This window comes from Culex pipiens, chromosome 2, assembly GCF_016801865.2.
Source record: "Culex pipiens pallens isolate TS chromosome 2, TS_CPP_V2, whole genome shotgun sequence".
In the NCBI taxonomy this organism is placed as follows: Eukaryota; Metazoa; Arthropoda; class Insecta; order Diptera; family Culicidae; genus Culex; species Culex pipiens.
In genome coordinates, this window is record NC_068938.1 from 87,132,429 (window position 1) to 87,155,493 (window position 23,065).

Here is a 23,065-nt window from a genome sequence, read left to right on the forward strand (position 1 = left end):
GCGATGTTAACTAGCACTCAAACATAATTGAAAAAAAAATCCCCAAAGGCATATTAAGGAAATTGATTGATTTTTTATGGTTGATATTTTTTTATTATCCATCGTTCATATTGTAATCATTCATAAATGGCGTATCCCTGTCCAAACTTATAAATTACAAAAAAAAAACTAGTAGTTAAAGTATCGTAAAGTTTTCATTACTCACAAATAAAGGATTAAATTGTGAAAAAAAAACTTTTGAGCGAACACCTTGAACGTATTTTATGAAAAGCCTGTTTAACATTCTTGTCTGCCGCGATATGTTCTGGGATAGTTATAAAAACGTTTGCCTGACTCCCTCCCGAATCTTAAAGGCAGAATGTTGTTAAACGGTTCTAACGACGGTATCCAACCTGGTTCAGAATCTTATAGTCAAGAGTTTTTATGACATGTTCAACAAACGTTCTCTATGCAAGAAGGACGTGCGCTAATAAAACTCAATTAATTCACGCACATTTCTAACAGGTTAAGAGATGTTCAACAACTAAAAACGTGCGCTTTTTCCAGCGTTCAAGAGTTCTCTGGGACGTTGGGAAAACATAGTAAATGAGTTCAACAACCAGTTCGCAAATCTTTTGGCGAACAAAGTGTGCTACTTGGGTATTAACACACTGTTCTAAAAAAATCCTATAAAATAGAAAAAAAATCTCAAAAGAAAAAAATTACTCTGTCTGCTTGGTTTTGCCATTCTATACCACTGTGCGTTATTTGCACTGTGGGAGTGGTTTCAATCCCGCTGCATCGACATCGCAACGTAGGAACAGTACTAGTTTTATTGCAGTTTTAAATAAATTAGATTACTGCGGGAGTGGCCCAATAGGAGATGTTGGTGATTTTAGTAACTTTTGAATTCAAATTCAGCTTCCCTTTTCAACATTTTTTTAAATTAATTATTTTATTTAAAAAAATAAACATAAAAAATATTTGAAACATAATCCACTTTTCCCTCAGTACACGCCCTATGAGTTGGTCATCATCATATTACAGCGCGTGCACTTGGTTTTGCTCCCGCTCTCTATGTGGCGAAAAAGCGGGTGGATTATCCTCAACAGCTGCAGGATTTTGCATTAGCTGCCTGAGCTTTTCCACTTCAACGGAGTAAAAAAGAACCACTCCAGCTGTTGCAACACTGCCTGCAGCAGGGTCGATCATCGCGCCACGAGTGAATAAATAGTCCAACGAGGATGAAAACAAAATGGTTGGAGGAAAATTGCGCAGATTATGATTATGATCGTTATGGAAATGGGGGAGGTGGTTTTTGCTCAAGTTAACTTTAAATCTGCTGATTCCAGTTAAGACTAATCTAGTTGAAGAATAATCCAGAAAAAAATCTAAAAGATAAAATTTGCTCCGACTTCACTTTAATCCATTTATTCGTTATCTCAATTCGATTTTCAACACAAGGGAGCACTAAAATCCCAAGCTAAACCACTCAATGTTGGCCGGCAAGGCAAGGTTGCCAGCAAACGCGGCCCCGTTCATTTATTTATAACAGTTCAAACCGTTCACCGGTGCCGAAAATGCCACTTGAGAGAGGTGAAACCCCGGTGAATGTGATAACTCTGACACCATGCCGAAAATTTAGTCAAGTGGTGCTCTTCTTCTTGGAAAATATTTGCTCGTGGGCAAATCAATCTTTCAAGTATTGACGCCCGGTCTAGAGTGGCTCGATGGCAAATTGACAGTGGATCGGCCGAAACTTGGAAGCCCGATACCGTATCAATCCAAGTGTAAATATTTGAACCTTGGTTACATCTTGAGACGAAATTTCCACTGCATGGACGTTTGATGGCATAATTTTTCCGCCGCGTCAAATCCACAGCACTTAAGACGAGGAAAATTTCCTCAAGATGAAATCTTCAACTGAATTTGGCTTCTTGCCAGCCGTCAAATTGTTCTTATTAAAAGTTGGAAGATGCTGAGGAAACAAACAAAAGGAACAGTCTACCACAAAGTTAGTACCGAAAAGTGTCTGGCTCAGCTTTCGATGTTAACATGACACGAGAACTAATTGAACTGGAAAATGAACGAAATTTCCATCAGCAAAAGAGGAGGGCAAAACACTGTTCATGGCAGACCATCATCACTCGTTGTTTAAATTGGTTGCAAGTTTATTTTAAAATCAATATTAGAGATTTTGAACATCAGGTTATTAAAATTAAAATTTCTTCTTATTCTTCTATTCATTAAGAATTGGAAATTCTTCGTTTCAATTCTTCTTGAAAATCCATCTTTGAGCACACCGTGCCCCAAAATATGCCAGTTTCAAAACTTAAAGTCCCAAACTTTCATGGTACATGGCTTTTTTGAGGGTCGGAAAGTACCCAAATCGCGGAATATGATAATGTGCCTCCCATCTCAACTTCTAGTATCCATGTTGATGTGAGGGTTCGTCCAAACATTCACCACACATATTGAAGACGGGGGCAAGTCATGTCTTCCGCTCAAGTCTGGCAAGTTTTTCTCCCCACTCTCCCAAAACAAAAAAAAAAGTTACATTTTTCCGCTGTCCTTTTCCATTTCCATTTGCTGCTCCTTTTCCACCATATCTTGCTTGTAACTTGATAAGTGTTTGCCTTTTTCGGACGCTGATGGTTGGAACATGAAAATTATGATGCGGAAAATTAGGGATGCGCGTGCCGAGATGTGGCCATCGCCGTCTGGGGGCCAGCCGTTTGGGGGGCGCCAATTGCCGGCCATAATTGAATTCGGCCGCGCGATTCGGTTTTATTGGCTATTGATTGTAATTGGGAAGATGGTTGGGGAATGTTGATTTGAATTTTAGAAATATTGATAGCATTTTTTTTCCTGTTATCTTCTGAGCGTTCGAAAGGTACAAACATATTAATTAAAAAAATGATCATCTCAATGGCCTGCCTTTATCTGTTCAAAAGTGTTATACAAACAGGTTTCCAATGAATTATTAATTACATTTACAATTGCGAAGCATCCGCCCTTCAAATCTTCAATAATCTTCAAAATTCAGGGTCAATTTGAAAAAAAAAATCGATTGCCAATCCAACGATGAGTCCCAGCTCCTATCCAAAAAAAATTGTATGGTTAACACTTAAGTGATTAGAGGCCAAAGTTTCGCAAACATTGTCATCTCATTTAAAATTTAAGTACAAAGCGCTAGCTCCTGTTAGTCCAATCCAGCTCATATTTGGATTTGGACTCAGTACACCCACCGAAACAAGCCCCGAATGCCCGCCAAAAAGTCATTTTTGCTACAATCTAATGGCCAATTTCCTTAAGACTCAAGTTTTGGGAGACGTGAACGACTAAGTGCGGTATTAGACTATGGCAAACAAACAAACTCGCACTTTTCAGTGCTTGACAGTTTGCTAAACTCCCCAACTAGTTTGCGGCAAATCACTAGGTATGCAGGCTGACGTTTCTGCAAACAAATCCAGGGAAACAAACAAAGCAAGCAAACTGTCAAACTTAGAAAAAGTGCAAGTTTGTTTGTTTGTGTTCACTTGTTTGCCATAGTCTAACACGCCTTTGAGAAGTTGCGAAGCGAGGAAAGATAGCTCCCACTCATCTTCCACGGATCGTGGGGGTAACTTCTGGAGGTCTTGGTCAAAAACGGAGTAGCAACTGCGGATGGGCACCTATGCTTATGCTTATGCTTATTTGTTTGCCATAGTCTAATATCTTCTTGTTTCAATAGAATGAATTTTTAGTTTTAATCTTCCTTATAAATTTAACAAGCTAAAAATTTGTGTTTAAAACAACGATCTTTGGAATCGATGCTTACGTCAATCCGGTTTTGCCAGGATTAAGGTGAAACGGAAAGCTACCGTCAGGTTGACACCTTAACTCGAGTTTTTCGCTGTCCGTGAACTGGCGTCCCGTTTAATCTTAAGGCCATAAGTTGAGGATTGGTTATTGTTCTGTAACCAAAAGACCCATTTTGCATACTTTATGCAGCAAACCCTTGAAATTGTCTTTTTGTCGTTTCTGTGCATTGGCTCAAAGTTGACCTGGGATTTTCTTGGCCATAATATTTAGACCCGTTTGTTAGGAGATTATAGTGGTCCTAGCCGAGTTAGGACCACGTGTAAAAATTTGCGTTTTTCGTAAAACCCTTATTTATGAAAAATCATACCTCCGGAGCGGATTTAGAAAACTTATCTATAAAAGAACGGAATATCTATAAAAGTCTAATTAAATCTTAATTTACTGATTTCAGTGCATCAGGACCACACAATCGTAGCTGGATTTTTTTATTTATGTAAATTTTAGATATTTTGGATGTTACATATTTATCAACAAATGGTAAATATCTTTTATCAGGACTCCGAGGTATGATTTACAAAAAAAATACTTTTACCATTTTAAAGCACCGTGTTTCCCTGTAGAAAAAGTTTTTTTAAAATAAAATTGTTTTTATTAGGTCCTTTTCGGTGCTGGGAGCTGGTTAGGACCGAGTCGGCTTTTGTAATTAATGTTTTCTTAAAGCTAAGAGAAAATGAGTGACAAAAAAGCTATTATTTGATTATCTCAAGAAAATCTCTGGACGTTCATCAAGAGAAAAAATCCAAAGGGAGCATGGCTCTCCTCTCTCGCGCACGAAAGATCTGTTAACACTGGAACGCCCAACGCATGTCCAACTTACACGGACGCCCAAGCCTCCCAAAAAAGTTGGAACGGTAACTTCAACTCGCTGGTTCTCGGGCATTACTCAACCAATTGGAACGATTCTTGTTTCCAGTGATTTGTAAGAATCTCTAGATGATCCTAAAATTTTGCAGAACTTGATTTGAACAAATCTGTAATTTCTGCGACCGAAAACATCGTTCCACCTTTTTTAAAACAACTGCCTACGCGGAATTTTTGGAGAACGATGTTTTTGATCGCAAAAATTACAGATTTGATCAAATTAAGTTCTGCAAAGTTCTAGAATCATCTAGACATCCTAACAAATCACTGGAAAGAAGAATCATCTTGATTGGTTGAGTTATGCTCGAGAACCATTGAGTTGAAGTTACCGTTCCAACTTTTTTGGAGCCTTGGGCGTTGGAATGTTAAAAAGAATCGAAAAAAATCATCATCTTGATTATTCGGCGGAACATCTTTTTCACTACTACACTTGCAAGTGTAACGTCACACGTCGAAAAATTACCTGTCACATTTTGTAGATGGGCAATGTGTGTAAACAAAGTGAAATAAATATTTTTAAGTGGTGCTGACAAGGAAATTCACAAAAAATCATCAGCAGATTGATTTTCTTGGAGAATTTCGGGAGCGATTTTCTTTTGCGTGATTTGCCTCCTCTCTCTTTCGCGGGTGAAGAAAGTTTGCAAGCGAAATTGATTTTTTGTGATTATTCCATCCCTGCTGCACCAGCAAAATCAGAAAGTATAGCGAGATCTCTTCTAGTGTCTCGTGATTACCAGCGATGGCATTCTCTCTCTTTCACTCCTCCCCTTTTCCTCGACTGTGTGCTCTCACCGCTGAGTCTCTTAAAAAGCAAAGCAATCCACTTTAACGACCCCCGGGTCTTTTGTGGGCTCTGTTGCAAGTTTCTGCTCATTTCTAGGCGTCCGAAAGTTATGTGTGGTGAGTCACTCAAAACCTCTTTTACGCAAATGGACCGACGTTTTACTTCCCCATCCGATAGAAGGCCATGAAGATAAGGCGGGAGTCGAACCCGCGCCCCATAGCAACTTAGGGGTTGGCAGCCGAAGCCGCTAACCACCGCGCCACGAGGCCCTCCGCTGAGTCTCTTAATCTCTCCGAAAACTGTAATGAAAGAACGCCGGACGGCGATTAAAGGCCGACCACGCATGACGTTCCATAAAACTGCGCTTGCGAAATTGGTTTTGTGACGGCTTTTGTGGTTGAACATTGTCGCAGTGGGATGATCGTGAAAGCGGGATTGAGAGAGAAAAGGAGAATGAGCAGTTTTCTATTAAATCGATCTTTTTTTTTGAATTTTAATTTTTGTATTTATTAATCCGGCTGAAACTTTTTTGGTGCTTTCGGTATGCCGTCCATAACATGTGTACTTATTTAAAAAAAATTAAAAACTGCGACTATTTTCAAAAAAGTTACCTAAAAATGCACAGAAAAAAAATAATGGTAATATTACATCTGGGAAGGGGTACATCTTTTATGTCAGAAAAAGGTGTAATTTTACCTCTGGAAATGTGTAATTTTACCACTTTTCTGGTGTAATGCCACTTTTTCAGTCTAAATTGAGGTAAAATTTCATCATAAAAGAGGTAATATTCAACCTTCAAAAATTACAGCCTCCAAATTTACATTCTTTTTTTCTGTGTGGCTATAACTTAAAAACGGTGCACTTTATGAAAATTTCACCGAAGTACTTTTTCATTGCAAATTTGATTTTACATCGAAAAATTAAGCTGGAAAACTTTTGCGACCAATATTTCGATTTAAAAAAATCGTGTTGATTCGAAAATTCATAACTCGGTCAAAGATTTTTTGCACAACCTGCAAATTTCTGAAAACTTGGTATTTTATGTCCCTTTAAACATATCAAAATATAAAAAAAATAAAAATAGTGTTATTTTGCAAATTAAGTTTGAGTGACAAAAAGTTAAATTAAAAATCACAATTTTTTTTTACTGTGCATAATTTTTTTCAGTGTAGTCCTTATCCATACCTACAACTTTGCCGAAGACACCAAATCTATGAAAAAAATCCTTCAAAAGATACAGATTTTTGAATTTTCATACATCATTTTTGTATGGACAGCAGCCAAATTTGTATGGAAAATTATATGGACAAACTAATGATGCAAAATGGCTTCTTTGGGCATACCGAAGGCACCAAAAAAGTTTCAGCCGGATTAAAAAATACAAATAGAAATTTGATTTCTAAACTAATCTAAGGCGTCATCCATAAAGTATGTCACGCTAAAATCGGCCAAAATTAATCCCCCCTCCCCCCTATGTCACATTTTGTCACGCTGGCTCCAACCCCCCTTCGAAAAGAACATCACATTCTGTTGACTCTCCCCATCCATATTGATTTTTTGAATAATTATTACATGATTTATAAATAGGATTATTTATAAATTCGGAGTTCAATCGAGAAAGTTTTTAATTTTACAGGTTGTGTTTAGATTTTTATTTTGTTGAATGTTGTAGTGATAGAAATCACCATCAACAGTTTTTTTTTAATCTAATTATTTATGATTATTAAATCTATCATCGAAAATTCTGTTTCTTAAAGCCTTGTGTAGTGTTTGGTATATTTTATCAAAAAAATTTTTTTTAGATAAACTCTTTGATTGAATTTTCAGTATTCAGGAAATAGTCTAGCGTGACGTCACTGTCTCTCCCCCTTGTCACACTTTGTCACACTTGCGACCCCCCCCCCTCCTCCTGGAGCGTGACGTACTTTTTGGATGACGCCTAATCAGACCCTACGCAGTAAACAAAATCTGTGTAAAATTGCATGCAGAAGCATGCACATCACCTTTGCAAAAGCATGTTATATTGTATGAGAAAACGTGTACACAAAAAGCATGTACAGAAGAAAAAAATAGGTCTGCTTTCCCCAAAAAAAACATCAATCCGGCGAGAGTCATATTCAGATTACCAAGCCCACGCCCCAACCCTCTCAGCTTTCTCGCAGGTTTATGAAATTACTTTTGGTGTAGCCAACAAACTAGAAATTAAATAAATTTTTAATATAAACCATATTCTTGATTTACACAACAAAATGGGGGTGTTTGAATCGAGAATCGTTTAAAAAAAGACTGTCATTGACTTAAATTGAGAATCTGACTTAAATCAAGAATCTTTGGGATTTCGTAATTTGTCGGAGTATTTTCAAAATGTATCAATTGTATATTGTTTAGTTATTTGTAAGCGGATGATTCTGGGTTCGATTCCCATCTGCTGCAACCTTCCATCGGATGAGGAAGTAAAATGTCGGTCCCGGCCTTGGTTGTAAGGCCGTTAAGTCATTCCAGGATCTTAACTCCAGGGATCCGATCTTAACTCCAGGGAGATCTTGAATGACCCAGGACATCTCAATACATCAGCAAAGTAGTCTACCATACTCACTGAAGCTATGCGGGTATGTTCCGGGGTCCAAAACCGTCGACATCTGGCTTGTTACGGCGGTAGACCCACAGGTCATAACTCCAGGGAGTCTTTGGATGACCCAGATCATCCCAATAAATTGCTACAACAATGTACTGTAGTCTACCGCACTCACTGAAGTAGTCAGTAGTCAAAATTTTGAAGTTTCGACTTGTTTCTTTGGTAAAGCCAGTTGCACAAAATTCCCGTTAGTTTCGGATGGACTAGAACATCCCAGGTGCTCCAAAACCATGCTAAAATGTTTTAATAACATAACTAAACAATATACAATTGATACATTTTGAAAATACTCCGACAAATTACGAAATCCCAAAGATTCTTGTTTTAAGTCAGATTCTCAATTTAAGTCATGATCATTCTCACTTTAAGTCATGACTTAAAAAAAGTTGCGTGAATCGAGAATCGTTTAAAAAAGGTGACTTAAAAAAAGAATATAGTGTATTGTCAATGATAGCTGTAAATACAGCGCAAATGATTTAATTTGTTACTGATAGGCATGTGTACAAAAAAGTCTGACATCAGTAGATATATCTCAAATACCCTAGAAAATAATCCAAATCAAAATGTGTGACGTTGAACCGCTCTGACTTCAATAAGTTTGTTGTCTCGTAATTTAATATGTCATTGATATCCTTCTTCCGAAGAATCTTTTCATCAGGCAAATTCCACAAACAAAAGAAAACCCATCAATCTCTTGTGATCAGGACCTTTTGTCACCAACCGCAGCAGCAGCAGTACAAAGCACCACCACTATCAATAACCACAACATCAGCACAATCAATGGACCAACAGAAAGGAAAGAAAAATATCTCCAATATAATATCAGTTTTCCACAATGGCACACTTACCTCATCATCGTAGTTATCCGCCTCCGTCATTTTGCTGGCGGTGGTTTCGGTTTTCCTTCTCTGAAGCTTTTCCGGTTCCTTGCTGTCTGAGCTTTTCAGACGATGCTTTTTTTTATTCACCGCACAGAACTTTACACAGATTCTATTACACGTCACTTCCTGGCTGGACACGTGTGCGACCCCAACAGACTGACCAAGTGAACCACTCAAGAAACAGATCAATCTGGACGTGCTGCTTCTCTCTCTCTAAGCGATGAATAAGCTCTTACTTTTTTATTTACATCTTATCCAGATTGTAGCAAAATCACCACCAAGCAAAAACTCACTGAAACAAAAAAGCTCTTCCTTTTTTCGACACTTGAGCCGGAAAAACTGCCCGCCTTCCAGGGGGTTGGTGCTTGAGGCCACCAATATTAGTGACACTCGATCAACCTCGGTGACCACTTGACCGCCGTAACTACTGCCCCCTGGTCGGAGTCGCACTAAGTGGTGTGGAGCTTCGAGCCATTAATACGACCCGCTTATTGTTTGCACTTTTGCCTTCACCCGTACCCGAAAAAAAGACACTTTTCCTCGCTTTTCTTTCCGCGACGGATTTTCCTCTTTTTCACGCGCGCACACTACCGCAGCCAGCACATTAGTGATTTGGGGGAGTGGGTTTCACACCCCAGCTAAGTTGTTTGGCGTGCTTTTCCACTTTTTGCCGCTGGACGTTAAACGTGGCACGTGCCCAAATCTTGTCCGATTACAAAAAGCGATTCTTTTTTTTTTGCTATTTAAGGGTGCGTTTGGATGGTCAGGAATGCTTCAAGCTTCTTTTTATGTTTTTTTTTTGCTTCTTTAATGGTGTTTAGCATGCAACAGAAAGTGTTGGTTGGTTTTATTTTTCCTATGTTTTTATGGGAACTTTTTTTCGCTATTTCTTTGGCGAAAGCTGTGCTAATTGATGTCAGTTGGATGAACTTGAGCTGGCGGGGGGTTCACAGCTGGAAAGAGGAGAATAAAAATGCGTTATTGATGTGAATTTAGTAGAGTTTATTTTTTAAAGGCTCTGAAAAGGTGGTCGATTATTTTTTACTATTAAATTCACTCTCAATATCTTAATTCAAATCTCAACTGAATATTTGAGTATGCATCCTCCTCTCAAGTACAGTCATCCCACATATTCGGAACACCCACAAATTTGGAACACTTTTGTGATAATTTGTCAATAGCATGCCAAATGCATCTTTTCTGTTGACCCTACTATTTTTAGGACCTTTATTAAGACATTTTCTTGCTATTTCACTAGTAAAAGTAGTACTTTTAAAGCAAAAAACTACATCTCAAGACTATTTCATTCAGAGCACCAGAACACTGCCTCCAAATTGCCTGTTCCATAATTGTGGGATGTTATTAAGTCTCCCAAAATTGTGGAACACTTGAATTTAACTGATATTTTCACAAAAAATAAGCTATCAAACCATTCATAAAACATTACTAAGCTTGAGTTTTAATGGTTTCAGTGTGTGATGTCATTATTTTGTAAAAAAATTATTTTGTAAAAAAATGTACTCATGGAGAGAACCAAAGCTTGTTTACATCCGTAAGAAAAAAGTGTGGAATATTTCTTCAAAAACTTCATATAAACTTCAGTTGTTCGATACAACATTCGAAAGATCGAAAATGAAGGTAAAAGCGAATAGGGTAATTCTCTACCAACTCACACGAAATCGGGAAAAGTTGCCCCGACCCCTCTTCGATTTGCGTGAAACTTTGTCCTAAGGGGTAACTTTTGTCCCTGATCACGAATCCGAGGTCCGTTTTTTGGTATCTCGTGACGGAGGGGCGGTACGACCCCTTCCATTTTTGAACATGCGAAAAAGAGGTGTTTTTCAATAATTTGCAGCCTGAAACGGTGATGAGATAGAAATTTGGTGTCAAAGGGACTTTTATGTAAAATTAGACGCCCGATTTGATGGCGTACTAAGAATTCCGAATAAACGAATTTTTCATCGAAAAAAAAAACACTAAAAAAGTTTTAAAAATCCTCCCGTTTTCCGTTACTCGACTGTAAAAATTTTGGAACATGTCATTTTATGGGAAATTTAATGTACTTTTCGAATCTACATTGACCCAGAAGGGTCATTTTTTCATTTAGAACAAAATTGTTCATATTAAAATTTCGTGTTTTTTATAACTTTGCAGGGTTATTTTTAAGAGTGTAACAATGTTCTACAAAGTTGTAGAGCAGACAATTACAAAAATTTAAATATGTATACATAAGGGGTTTGCTGATAAACATCATGAGTTATTGCGATTTTACGAAAAAAAGTTTTGAAAATGTTGGTCGTCGTTGATCATGGCCATTCGTGGTTACCCGCGACAGACACGGACGACGAAACAAAGAGAAACGCAAAAAGTAAATTTTTCAAAACTTTTTTTCGTAAAATCGCAATAACTTGTGATGTTTATAAGCAAACCCCTTATGTCTACATATTTTTTTTTGTATTTGTCTGCTCTACAACTTTGTAGAACATTGTTACACTCTAAAAAATAACCCTGCAAAGTTAAAAAACACGAAATTTTAATATGAAAAATTTTGTTCTAAATGAAAAAATGACCCTTCTGGGTCAATGTAGATTCGAAAAGTACATTAAATTTCCCATAAAATGACATGTTCCAAAATTTTTTACAGTCGAGTAACAGAAAATGGGAGGATTTTTAAAACTTTTTTAGTGTTTTTTTCGATGAATAATACGTTTTTTTTTTTAATTCTGACTACGCCATCAAATCGGGCGTCTAAAATTACACAAAAGTCCCTTTGACACCAAATTTCTATCTCATCACCGTTTCAGGCTGCAAATTATTGAAAACACCTCTTTTTCGCATGTTCAAAAATGGAAGGGGTCGTACCGCCCCTCCGACACGAGATATCAAAATTCGGACCTCAGAATCGTGATCAGGGACAAAAGTTACCCCTTAGGACAAAGTTTCACGCAAATCGAAGAGGGGTCGGGGCAACTGCTGTGTGAGTTGGCGGAGAATTACCCAATAATAAAGTTCAACTATCAATTTGCTGTTTTTTGAACATTGGCCGATCTGTAAACTGTTCTGAATATGAGGGATGACTGTAACAGCAAAATGCAGCAATTAGATGAAAAGAAATCGTCGCTTGAGTGCTACCTTGTGACAATGACCATTTAGTTCTTTTAGAGACAATCGATTTTAAAAGTAAATGTAAACAATAATTTGTTTAATTTTACAATTAAATAACAAATTGTAGCAAATGTTTCAAATAATTTTATTGACGCCATCAAATCAGGCGTCCAATTTTACAAAAAAGTCTTTTGGATATCAAATTTCGATCTCTTCCCTATTTTAGGCTATTTTTTTGAAAACATGTCAGTTCAAAACAGAAAGTTCACGAGATATCATAAAATGTACCTCAAATTCGCGATTAGGAACCCAAATTACCTTTCAAAATTCTCAGTTTTAGATCACAAAAATTTTTGTTTTGAGCTTTGGCACAAATCCATTTGGCAGTAGTGCTGCCAATTTTCCGAGACAAAATGTGTTTAGAAAAACGTTGAAAAGAGTCGATTTTTTGTTTTAACATTATTTTTAGATGCATCCTCGTCTACGCCAGATATTGACAGATTTGGACAGATTTTCTACTTAATGCCCATTTTGAACATTTTTTTTATTAAAATAGACGAATAAAATAAAATAAATAGAATGTGGTTTTCTTAAGGGGTTACATACATGTAAATCAACAAAAATGTCAGAGCTTGGCATGAGCATGCATTTTAACTTTTTTTTAAATCAGTTTTCAGGTCATTTAAATATAAATGTTTATCTATTACCAAAACAAGTTTGAAAACATTTGGTTGAATCATTGTCGAAATATGACTCTTTGAAGTAAGCTGTTTCTAAAAACGGGTGCCGCGATATCTCAACACTGCTTTGACCAAACCGGTTCGAAATTTTGGTGAAGACTCGTTAAACCGATCCTGTGTGCATGACGAAGTCCAATTTTCAAAAAAAAAAAATAATTTAAAAAAAAGATTAAAAAATATTTTTAATGTTTTTCAAATAAAAATCGACAGTTCTAGATGTTTATGTTTAAAAAAACTAGATTTCAAAATCGGGCTTCGTTATGCACACGGGATATATCTTGAGCGTCTTCACCACAAATTTCAGCCAATTTGGTCCACTCCATCTCGAGATATCGTGGCACCCGTAAATCAACTCGGTGTTCAGAGAAAAACGTTCACAAAGTTTGACAGTTCGCTTTGCGCATGGCAAAATTTTGAACTTAAATCGTCTCTAACTCAGTTCAGTTACGAAATATCTTCATGAAACTTTAAAAAGTGATTGAAAATCATCTTTTTAGTGGATTAATTGAATTTACTGTATTAGCAAATTTTGTGATTTGCTACATGTATGTAACCCCTTACAGAAAACGTGAATTAACATTTTTGAGGCCATAATATCAGTTGAACCAAAAAAACAAATCAAATTATTCGCTCTACAGCATTGCCTTGGCGTTCTGGATAGCGAGATTCCTACTCGAAACTAGGTGCCGAAGGCTTGATTGTTGAGGCAGTTAACTGCAAACCTCTTTTCACACCTTAGCTTCCATCCACCCCGGGATACGAACTGACGACCTTTGGATTGTTAGTCCAATTGCTTACAGGCAACTCCACCGAGGCAGGACTCAGGGAGACGATTCCTACACCTGGATTGAGCTATCGACCTAACCCTCTATGTCGTTTCGTCGAATGGTACGCTTCGCCGAATAGACGTCTCGCCAAATTCCTTAAAAAAAATACTTTTTTGTATAATTTATGCTATTTTTTCACTGCAATTCCATCAAGTAGAAAGAGTGGTAAGATAATAATATTATATTGTAAAAAGTAAAGAACGTCTCATGTTTGAAAGAATACAAAAACACACAACAAACATGCTTAATCTAATCTAATCTAATCAGACCCTAGCGCAGCCAATCTTTCGAAGGGATCCTGGAGAGTGCCTTAGGTTAGATGACGCCTAGCACTCTTCTTGTCATTTATTAACATTTCGCCGTCGTCGTGCTATCATGTCGCACCCGCCATTTTGACGTTCCGAGAAAAACGCGTTTTAATGTTTGACCTTGAATAAACAAAAACGAAAGCACGCAATGTAAACAATAACAAACACGTTTTGTTTGGCTGACCATTCTCTGCATTGTCCCGAAGTTTGGTTGAAGTTGGTTGCTGGAGTCCCGAGTTAAAATTAAAAATGTTTACGGTAGTCTAACTTGTACGTGCGTCAAACGCATCCTGACCTGAAATCCCTTTGCCCTTTTTCGCACTTACATCAATTTTCAGGGAGTGACAAGATAGCACGACAGGATTGAAACATCTTTTATATGTATAGTGACAAAAATTTTCGGAGCTTTTTTGGTTTTCATTGAATATCTCAGGATTGAAATCGAATTTTGGGGATCTGTGAAGGTCAAAAGATGAGGCATTGTGAGCTGCACAAAATGGCGTTCTTAACTCAATTTGGCCCAAAATGCACGTACGACAAGTTAGCACGATGGCGACGATTTGTAGTGCGCCATTACATCGAAATGCATTGAAACATCACAAGCGTTAAAGCGGCCAGGCCTACTGCGTAAAGCCGTATCGCAGAGATGACTCTTAATTGGGTTGAGTTTGAGCACTGAGTGTTCGAACAACAACACAATTCTGAATCGACAGGGGAGAAAGAAGCGTGGGGACACACCACCATACGCTCCGAGATTTGGTTGTATTCGTTGGGAGCACCATGCTAAGAAGGTTTGGTACTCCGGGACCCTCTGGGATGGGACATTGTATTTCCACGAATGCCCTGGACACTATTTGCCGTGGTTATAGCGCCACAACTCATTTAGAACAAAAATTTTCATTTTTTTTCACAACAAACATGCTTAGAAACAAAAAATGTAAAAAACAAACAGAAATTGATCAAAATTGTAAGCAGAAAACTAAAAGAACGGCTCATGCTTGAAAGAATGAAAATAATACCGAAAACAAGGATGCAAAAATTAACAGAAATTAATGCAAAATTATATGCCAAAAATAAAACTTCTAATATTTGAAAAATTGCAAAAACTCACAGAAATGATTTAAAATTATATGCTGAAATTAAATAACTGCTTATGTTTGAAAGAATGCAAAAACTCACAGAATTTTATTTAACTCGATTATTTTTAAACAATTGTGTATGCATGTAATAATTCATAAACTAATAAAAATAGCACACTAAAGATCATAAAATTACAATTTTTATAAAGAATTAAAAACTCTTCAACAGATCTAATACAAATCGAGTTCTATTCAAATATTTTAGGCGATTCGGCGAAATGTCACATGCGGCGAACCGACATTCGGCAAAACTACCGTCGGCGAAATGTCCCGCACTCATAATCATGATAACTCGTGATGATTACAATCAAATCCCTTATGTTCACATGTCAAAATTTTTGTTAATATAACATGTTCCAAAAAAATTTACAGTTGAGTAACGAAAAATGGCAGAGTTTTTAAATTTTCTTTGTGTTTTTTTTCGATGAAAATTACGTTTTTTTTTCGAAATTTTTAGTTCGCCATCAAATTGGGCGTCCATTTTACCTAAAAGTCTCTTTGACAGCAAATTTCCATCTGACCACCTTTTCGTTTTCATGCTGCAAATTATTGAACAACATGTCTTTTTTCGAATGTTTAAAAATGGGGGTCGTACCGCCCCTACGTCTCGAGATATCAAAAAAGGACCACGGATTCGTGATCAGAGAAAAACGATACCTCCTAGGACAAAGTTTCACGCAAATCGAAGAGGGTCGGGGCAACGATTCACAATTCTGTGTGAGTTGGTAGAGAATTACCCAAAATTGAATTCAATAACTTTTAATATTATGGACTACATGTTTCTTTCGATCGACCTTGAAGTTGTGTTTGGCATCTTTCCACGAGCACGAAATAATCTAATTTCAACTGTGAAGGCCACATCTTCCACTCAACCGGCCAATTTGCATCCCAAACTCACTTCCAAAGATTACTCTCCCTGGTCGCAAAGTGCAAATGTAAATTAATCGCGATAATCGCACACACAGTTTTGTTCCGATTGCACAGACACAGGCACTCTAAAGTAATCCAGTTTCTTCCTTTCTTAATCCGGCACCCCTGCTAATCTGCTTATCTCTGGCTGTGACTTTGCACTTGGACTGGGACAGCTGCTGCTGCTGCTGCAATCTCTTAATTGTTTGCGCCACACAGTTTCCAGCGACCAGGACAAGGAGCTGATCCGAGCTGAGCTGGTTGCAAGTGAGGTTTTCTCGATGGGAAAACAACTGAAAAAAAATAGAGCCAGGAAATGAAAACTGGTGGCTCTTTGCCCTCTGAAATGTCACCCTTTTTGTCGCTATCCTCCAAGGGGAGAGGAGGTCTGTAATAAAAACGGAAACGACAAAAAGAGCTTTCTTTCTTTCATCCCGTTTCGTCGGATTGGAAGCTTCCAGGCTATATCCGTTGATAAACAAAGGCCACGGGAGGAGGACCTCCCTGGCTTTGTGTCTTTTACGTTTTTTTTTTTATCCTGGAGTTGGTTTTGGGTTTCTTGTTCCAATATTGATTGGATAACTGGTAGCAGGACTTTGCTGTGTGTAACCCAATCTGAACTATTTATTTTAACATGAACTGGAAAATCTCGACCAACTAACTGAATCTGTCATGTCTTTGTTTTATGTAAACGATTTTTCCTTTCAAAGATGACATAAAGGAAAAAAATCGAAAAAGTGGAAAGTATGAAAAAAAAATATAAAGTCACAAGATTATTATAAGTTTTAGAATTAGTACAGCAAAAATTATCCAGAAAACGCAAAAAATTGCAGTAAGAGAATAAAGCTCAGTCTTGTGCTTCTAAAAAGAAATTTAATTTTATGCAAATTTTCCATAGATTTAAAAAAAATCATTATTTTTTTGCCCAACTGACGCTCGATGATTGTCGTTTGAGAAATTCGAACAAAATGCTTCAAGTTTTTTTTCGTTCCTTCCATTTCCCGGCACAATCTGTTGGCTTTACAAGTTGACTTTGTGTCGAAGCTTTCCATTTTTTTTTCGATTGCAGTCCTTCTGTTCCATAGCCTACGGGCAGCCACTCGAGCGGACACCATTCGAGGAGAGAGCAGACAATGAAAGCTCATTTATCTTTGGTTCGATTCTTGACTGAGAAAAAAGTTCGATGAGGGGGGAGGGGAGGAGGAAAAGAAAAAATAAACGTGTGCAAGCCTCTCAATAGACTCTCTGGGCTGTGGAATTTAATTAAAAGAAGCTTATGCAATGGTGTTCAATTATTTCATCGACGAAGAAGACTGATTGGCTGCTTTGAGTTGATTGGTGAGGTTGGGCGATGGATTGAAAGGAGAAATCAATTCTGTTTTTTTTAAAGGAAGAATGTGTTAAGTTATGGAAAAAAGCTGCAGAGCAATTTATAAACAAGTTGTAAAAAAAAACAAATAGAAAAAAGTATCTATTGGAAATCTGGAAAAATCGGGTCGACGAAAATCTAACAATTCTAGATGGGAAAGGAAATGGAGTATATGAATTAATTCACTAGGTTGTAGAACTCAGATGTCTGCTCTTCAACTTTGCAGAACATTATTACACTCTAAGAAATAAACATGCAAAGTAACAAAAAACACGCAATTTTAAGTTGAAGATTTTTGTTCTAGATGGAAACAATTACACTTATGGGATAATGAAGATTCGAAAAGTACATTAAATTTCCCTTAAAATGACATGTTATTTTTTTCACTTGGGTAACAAAAATTGGCAGAGTTTTTTAAATATTTTTTGTGTTTTTTTTTCGATGAAAAAAGCGTTTTTTATTTTGAATACGCCATCAAATTGGCGTCCAATTTTACATAAAAAGTCCCTTTGACACCAAATTTCCATCTCACCACCAGGCTGCAAATTATTGAAAAACATGTATTTTTTCGCATGTTTAAAAATTTAAGGGGTCATACCTGCCCTTTGCCACGAAATATCAAAAAACGGACCTCGGATTCGTGATCAGGGACAAAAGTTACACCTTAGGACAAGTTTTCACTTTGACATGGTTTGAACTTTTTCCATATTTGACATAATGGGAATGGGTTTCAGCACTTTCGATAGCGCAACTAATCACCTAGATTTTGCAACTTGAATTATTCAAATTGATCAAAAACTGACTGAGATACATCGATTTTACTAAAAACAAAACGTCCTGGGTCCTAACGGGTCAACAACAATAATCCGTGTATTTTTTTCTGAATAATCCTCATCAATACTTACAACTTTGAGCAAGACATCAATCGATCAGAAAATTCCTCCAAAAAATACAAGATTTTTGATCTTTACGTTAAATTTGTTATTCAAAGGCAGCTGAGAAATTCTCTACCAAAACCTGAAATGGATTTTATTTGAATTTTTTATTTGGCTCAAGCTATGTGGCGACCTTCTTTGTTTTATGGTATTGGTTCACTCCATACAATTTTGGCAGTATTTGGCAAAGTTGTTGGTATTGTTGAGGACTATTTAGAAAAAAATAGGTACACGAAAAAAAAATTGCCGATCTTTTTTTTCACAAAAACTAAATTTCCTTAAATACGCATTTTTTTTTAAATTCCAGATTTTTTATATGTTTATGGAGCTATTACACTACGGTAAACAAACAAACTCGCAATTTTTGACAGTTTGCCTGTTTTGTTTGTTTGCCTGGTTTGCAACTTGTGAGCCACAGAGAAGTATAGTCTAAAATCTGCCGCCTAGTTACGATTTTTTGGAAAAATAATGATTTTTGGAAAAAATTGAAATTTTATACAAAAAAAAACATTTAACCTTATTTTGAATGTAAATTTTAATGTGCAATCAAAAAGTAAATTACAAATTTTTTGTTGATGAGCTATGTGTTCACGATATAGCCACCAAAAGTTTGATTTTAGCGATTTTTTTTGCAATTTTTCGATTTCTAAAAAAAAGTTACCATATGTGACCATTTAAGATTTCAGAAAATTAAGAGACATTGAAGATGGGACCTATGATTGCTGAAACTGGCTTGAAGAAAAAGAAAGAAAAAAAATTAGAGTTTTCTAAGTCTCACCAAAACAACCCTCCATTTTTTAATGTCGATACGATATCTCAGCAAATAATGATCCAATTTTCAATGTTAAAACATAAAATTTTCATGAAATTTTCCATTTTTTTTAAAGCATATTTTTTAAATTTTTGAATCTAGACAAACATTTTAAAAGGGACAATAATCCAATATTACGCAGTTTTTGAAATTGTAGTGTTGATTCAAAAAACTTAAACTATTGTTTTTAAACGGATCAAAAAATTTCATGAAAAGAGTGCATAATTGGCAAAGGGAGCGCGTGGTCGTAAAAAATATTCGGAGTGAAAAGTGATTTTTTTTGTGTGTGCCTTTTGTTTCGCATTTTTGTCATGTATTGTGTGCTGCGAGGAGAAGATTGCCCTCTGAAAATGCAGCATCATCAGTGCATAATTGACAAAGGGAGCGCGTGGCCGTAAAAAATATTCGGAGTGAAAAGTGATTTCTTTTGTGATTTTCAGAGCCCTTCCTATATCATCGTTGATCGGAAGGCACGGCGTCGGGTGGATTGTGTTTATATTTTTCGAATAAGGTTTTATTTATTTTTCGGTGAAAAAGCCATTTGTATATAATGAACGAAAGACGCACTGACAATTTGGATCGTTGAGTTAATAGTGGAGCAAAATAACTGTGTGTGAGTGAGTTTGTGTGTTAACCAGAAAGACCTTCCCATAGCATCGTTGCTCGGAAGGCTCGCCGACGGGTCTGTTATGGAAGTCCTCCCCATAGCGTCGTAACTCGGGAGGCATCGAAAAGCCAATAACTTATCCTACTAACCAAAAAAAAAAAAAAATAATCACGTGATGCTTGAAGGAGATGCTGTGGATTCAACGGTCTCAAGCGGTATCAACAAGTGTATAGCGAAAAACTCGGTGCTTGATGAGTCTGCAACTTCAACTATCGGACTAACATTCCTCCCTTTCGTTGAACTGCAGGCTTTTTGGGAGGGCGCCGGTATTGACTAATAAAGTAGAGATCTTCAGAGGTTAAACAGTGAACGGATGGTTGGCTCCCACTGATCATTTTTGATTCATTGTTTAACTTCAGCTGATCTGTCAATAACGGAGTAGCAGCTCATTGGCAGTCAACCATGCTCATGCTCATGCTCAGATCAAAAAATTTCATGAAAATTTCTTATGTTAATATTGAAAATCGGACCATTAGTTGCGAAGATATCAACATTAAAAAATTATGGGTTATTTGGGTGAGACTTAAAAAATTACAATTTTCCTGTTTCTTCCTGTTTCTGTATCTCAGCAACCATAGGTCCAATCTTCAATGGCTTTTAGACAACTTCATCACAAATTTTCTGACCTTAAAAAAAATTAGAAATGGTCACTCATGGTCAGTCTTTTTTTAAATCGATAAACTGCAAATATTACCCTAAAATCATACTTTTGGTGGCTTTATCTTGAAAACGGATCCCCTTTGCCAAACAATCTGTGAAGTACTTTGCGATTGCAAATTCAATTTACATAAATATTAGGTCAATTTTTTTTGCATTAAATTTACATTTTTTAAAATCACATTTTAGTGTTTTTGGGAAAAAAAACTAAAAAAATCGCATTTTTTTCGGTGTACCGTAAAACGGGGTGACTTTGGTAGCCGGGGTGACTTTGATAGGTTTGAAATTTTTCCGCAAAATGATGAGTACAAATTAAATACGTACTAGGGTGACAATAAAAAAATCGACATCATAGATACCCTCTGACTCGATTCCTAATGTAAAAATAAGTATCTGTGTCAATTTTGAGCCAAATCGGTTAAGGCTAAGGGGTCGCTTTTCATCGTTGAAGTTGAATGGGGAAAATCACGAAAATGTATGGGGAAAAACATCGTTTCAGTAATTTTCTGCTAGGCGGCGCAGGTCTCGCCCAAAATTGTCCAAGTGTGAGATTCTTGTAGGAAATTTAATTCCCTACAACTTTGTCGAAGGGTGCAAAACGATCCGAGTTGATCCTGATTTTTTGTGATTTTTCTAGAAAAAAATATTTGCTTATATACTTCTTTTATACCCCTTGTATACTTTCAAGTATGATGCTATGAGACGCGGGTTCGATTCCCGCCTTATCCACTGAGCTTCTATCGGATGGTGAAGTAAAACGTCGGTCCCGGTTTCTCCTGTCTCGTCAGAGGCGCTGGAGCAGAAATCCCACGTTAGAGGAAGGCCATGCCCCGGGGGGCGTAGTGCCAATAGTTTCGTTTCATACTTTCAAGTATATAAGCCGATTTATTTTCATCGCATTGCTAATAACTCATCAGGATCAACTCGGATCGTCTTGCACCCTTCTACAAAGTTGTAGGTAAAAATTTCCTACAAAAATCTCACACTTCGACAATTTTGGACGAGACCTGCGCCACCTGCTGTAAAAATCCTGAAGCGATGTTTTCCCCATACATTTTTGCGATTTTCCCCATATAAACTTCAACGATGAAAAGCGACCCCTTAGCCTTAACCGATTTGGCTCAAAATTGGCACAGTTACTAGGGTATCCAGGGGGTATCTCTTGTGATTTTCCGAAATTTTCAATTTTTCTTGTCACCCTAATACGTACGGAATGGTTTGGAATCATACTGACCGTGGTAGGGAATTACTCAAAGTAAATTTATAGGCAATTTCAGTTGAACAAATTTCATATAAAATGTGAAAACTTGTGATTCGTGCTTTGAATTCAGTTTAAAAGGCAATATAAATCGATAATTTTAAGAAAAATACTAGATTTTACAAATTTCCTGCAAAATTTCGACTTTTCAACAATTATGAATTTTGCTAAAAATCTTATAAACTTCGGTCGATTTTGTAGAAAATTGCTCAGCTGCCAAAATTATATTGAGCCTTGTTTGGGCAAACCAATAACACAAATTGGCTTTCTTGGTTAAAGAGAAGGAAGTTTAAGCTTAATCAAACATTGCAAATGAAATCATTTCCTGGAATTCATGGAGAATTGCTAAGCTGTAACTTTCGTCAAGTTAAAAAAATGTGGTTATAATATTCATTCAGACTTTATAATTTGATATAATTTTATTTTTGCTTCATTATTTTATTTGGGCTTAAACCTATTTATTTTTAGCTATCCGTTTTCTTCAGCATTTTGTCATCTATTGTTTAATTCAAGTAAACTTTTAAAATTTTCTTTTTTAACTAAACATATTATGCTAAAATAAATAATTGTAAACATAACTTCCTCAAATATTACCCAAAGACAAACGCCATGCTTATCAGCAAACCGATCTGATAACATCATCGCGCGATTCCCTCCACCACCAAAAAGTGACTTTTCCCGAAACCAAACCCCGGTTCCGGGAAAAACTTGCTATCTCTCGTGAATGAATTAATTACCGGCCATAAATTTTCGTTTCCTTGTTTCACTGGCGAAACAACCCAGCGGCAGCAGCAGTGAAGCGAAATATTAACAAATGAATTATTTATTTGTTTTATGAACTCGTAGTTTTTCATACACTCTTTGGCGGCGGCAATCCCACCAGAGAGGTTTCCTGTACAATGTTGCCAAAAATAAATCACTTCCTCGATGGCGAGTTATAATTCAACAAATATACGTTCAATTTGTATAATGGATACACAAAAACGGGTGTGTGTGTGTGTGGCTGTGCATGAATGAACGAATGCATAGTGGTTGTTGCGAAAAACTCATACAAATCCCAAAACAAATCAGAGCCATTAAGTGATTTATGAGATTCCCCGTGGTGCAATACGCAGCATACATTAAACGTATTATGCTACTAGGTTAGGTGTTTTTTTTTTGGCAAAAAGTGGGGAAAACCATTCAGGCAAAGAATAAACATTTGCATGCCGATGGCAAAATCCGGAAATCGTTTCGAGGAATAATTGCTAGAAATATGAGCGAAGAAAGCGCAGATATTGGCAAATTTTGTAAATTATTGCAATATTTATTAAAGAAATGTTGGTGGTATTGAATA

At 36.7% G+C, this 23,065-nt stretch overlaps 1 protein-coding gene across 1 annotated transcript in view; it reads right to left on the reverse strand.

Annotated features, from left to right (window-relative positions):
• LOC120417363 (inactive dipeptidyl peptidase 10) overlaps positions 1-23,065 on the reverse strand; it is a 401,896-nt gene that overhangs the window by 298,169 nt on the left and 80,662 nt on the right. The window contains exon 2 of the mRNA XM_039579377.2: positions 8,972-9,957. Coding sequence (XP_039435311.1) covers positions 8,972-9,001 — 30 coding nt within the window. The 5' untranslated portion in view covers positions 9,002-9,957. The remainder of the gene's footprint in view (positions 1-8,971; positions 9,958-23,065) is intronic.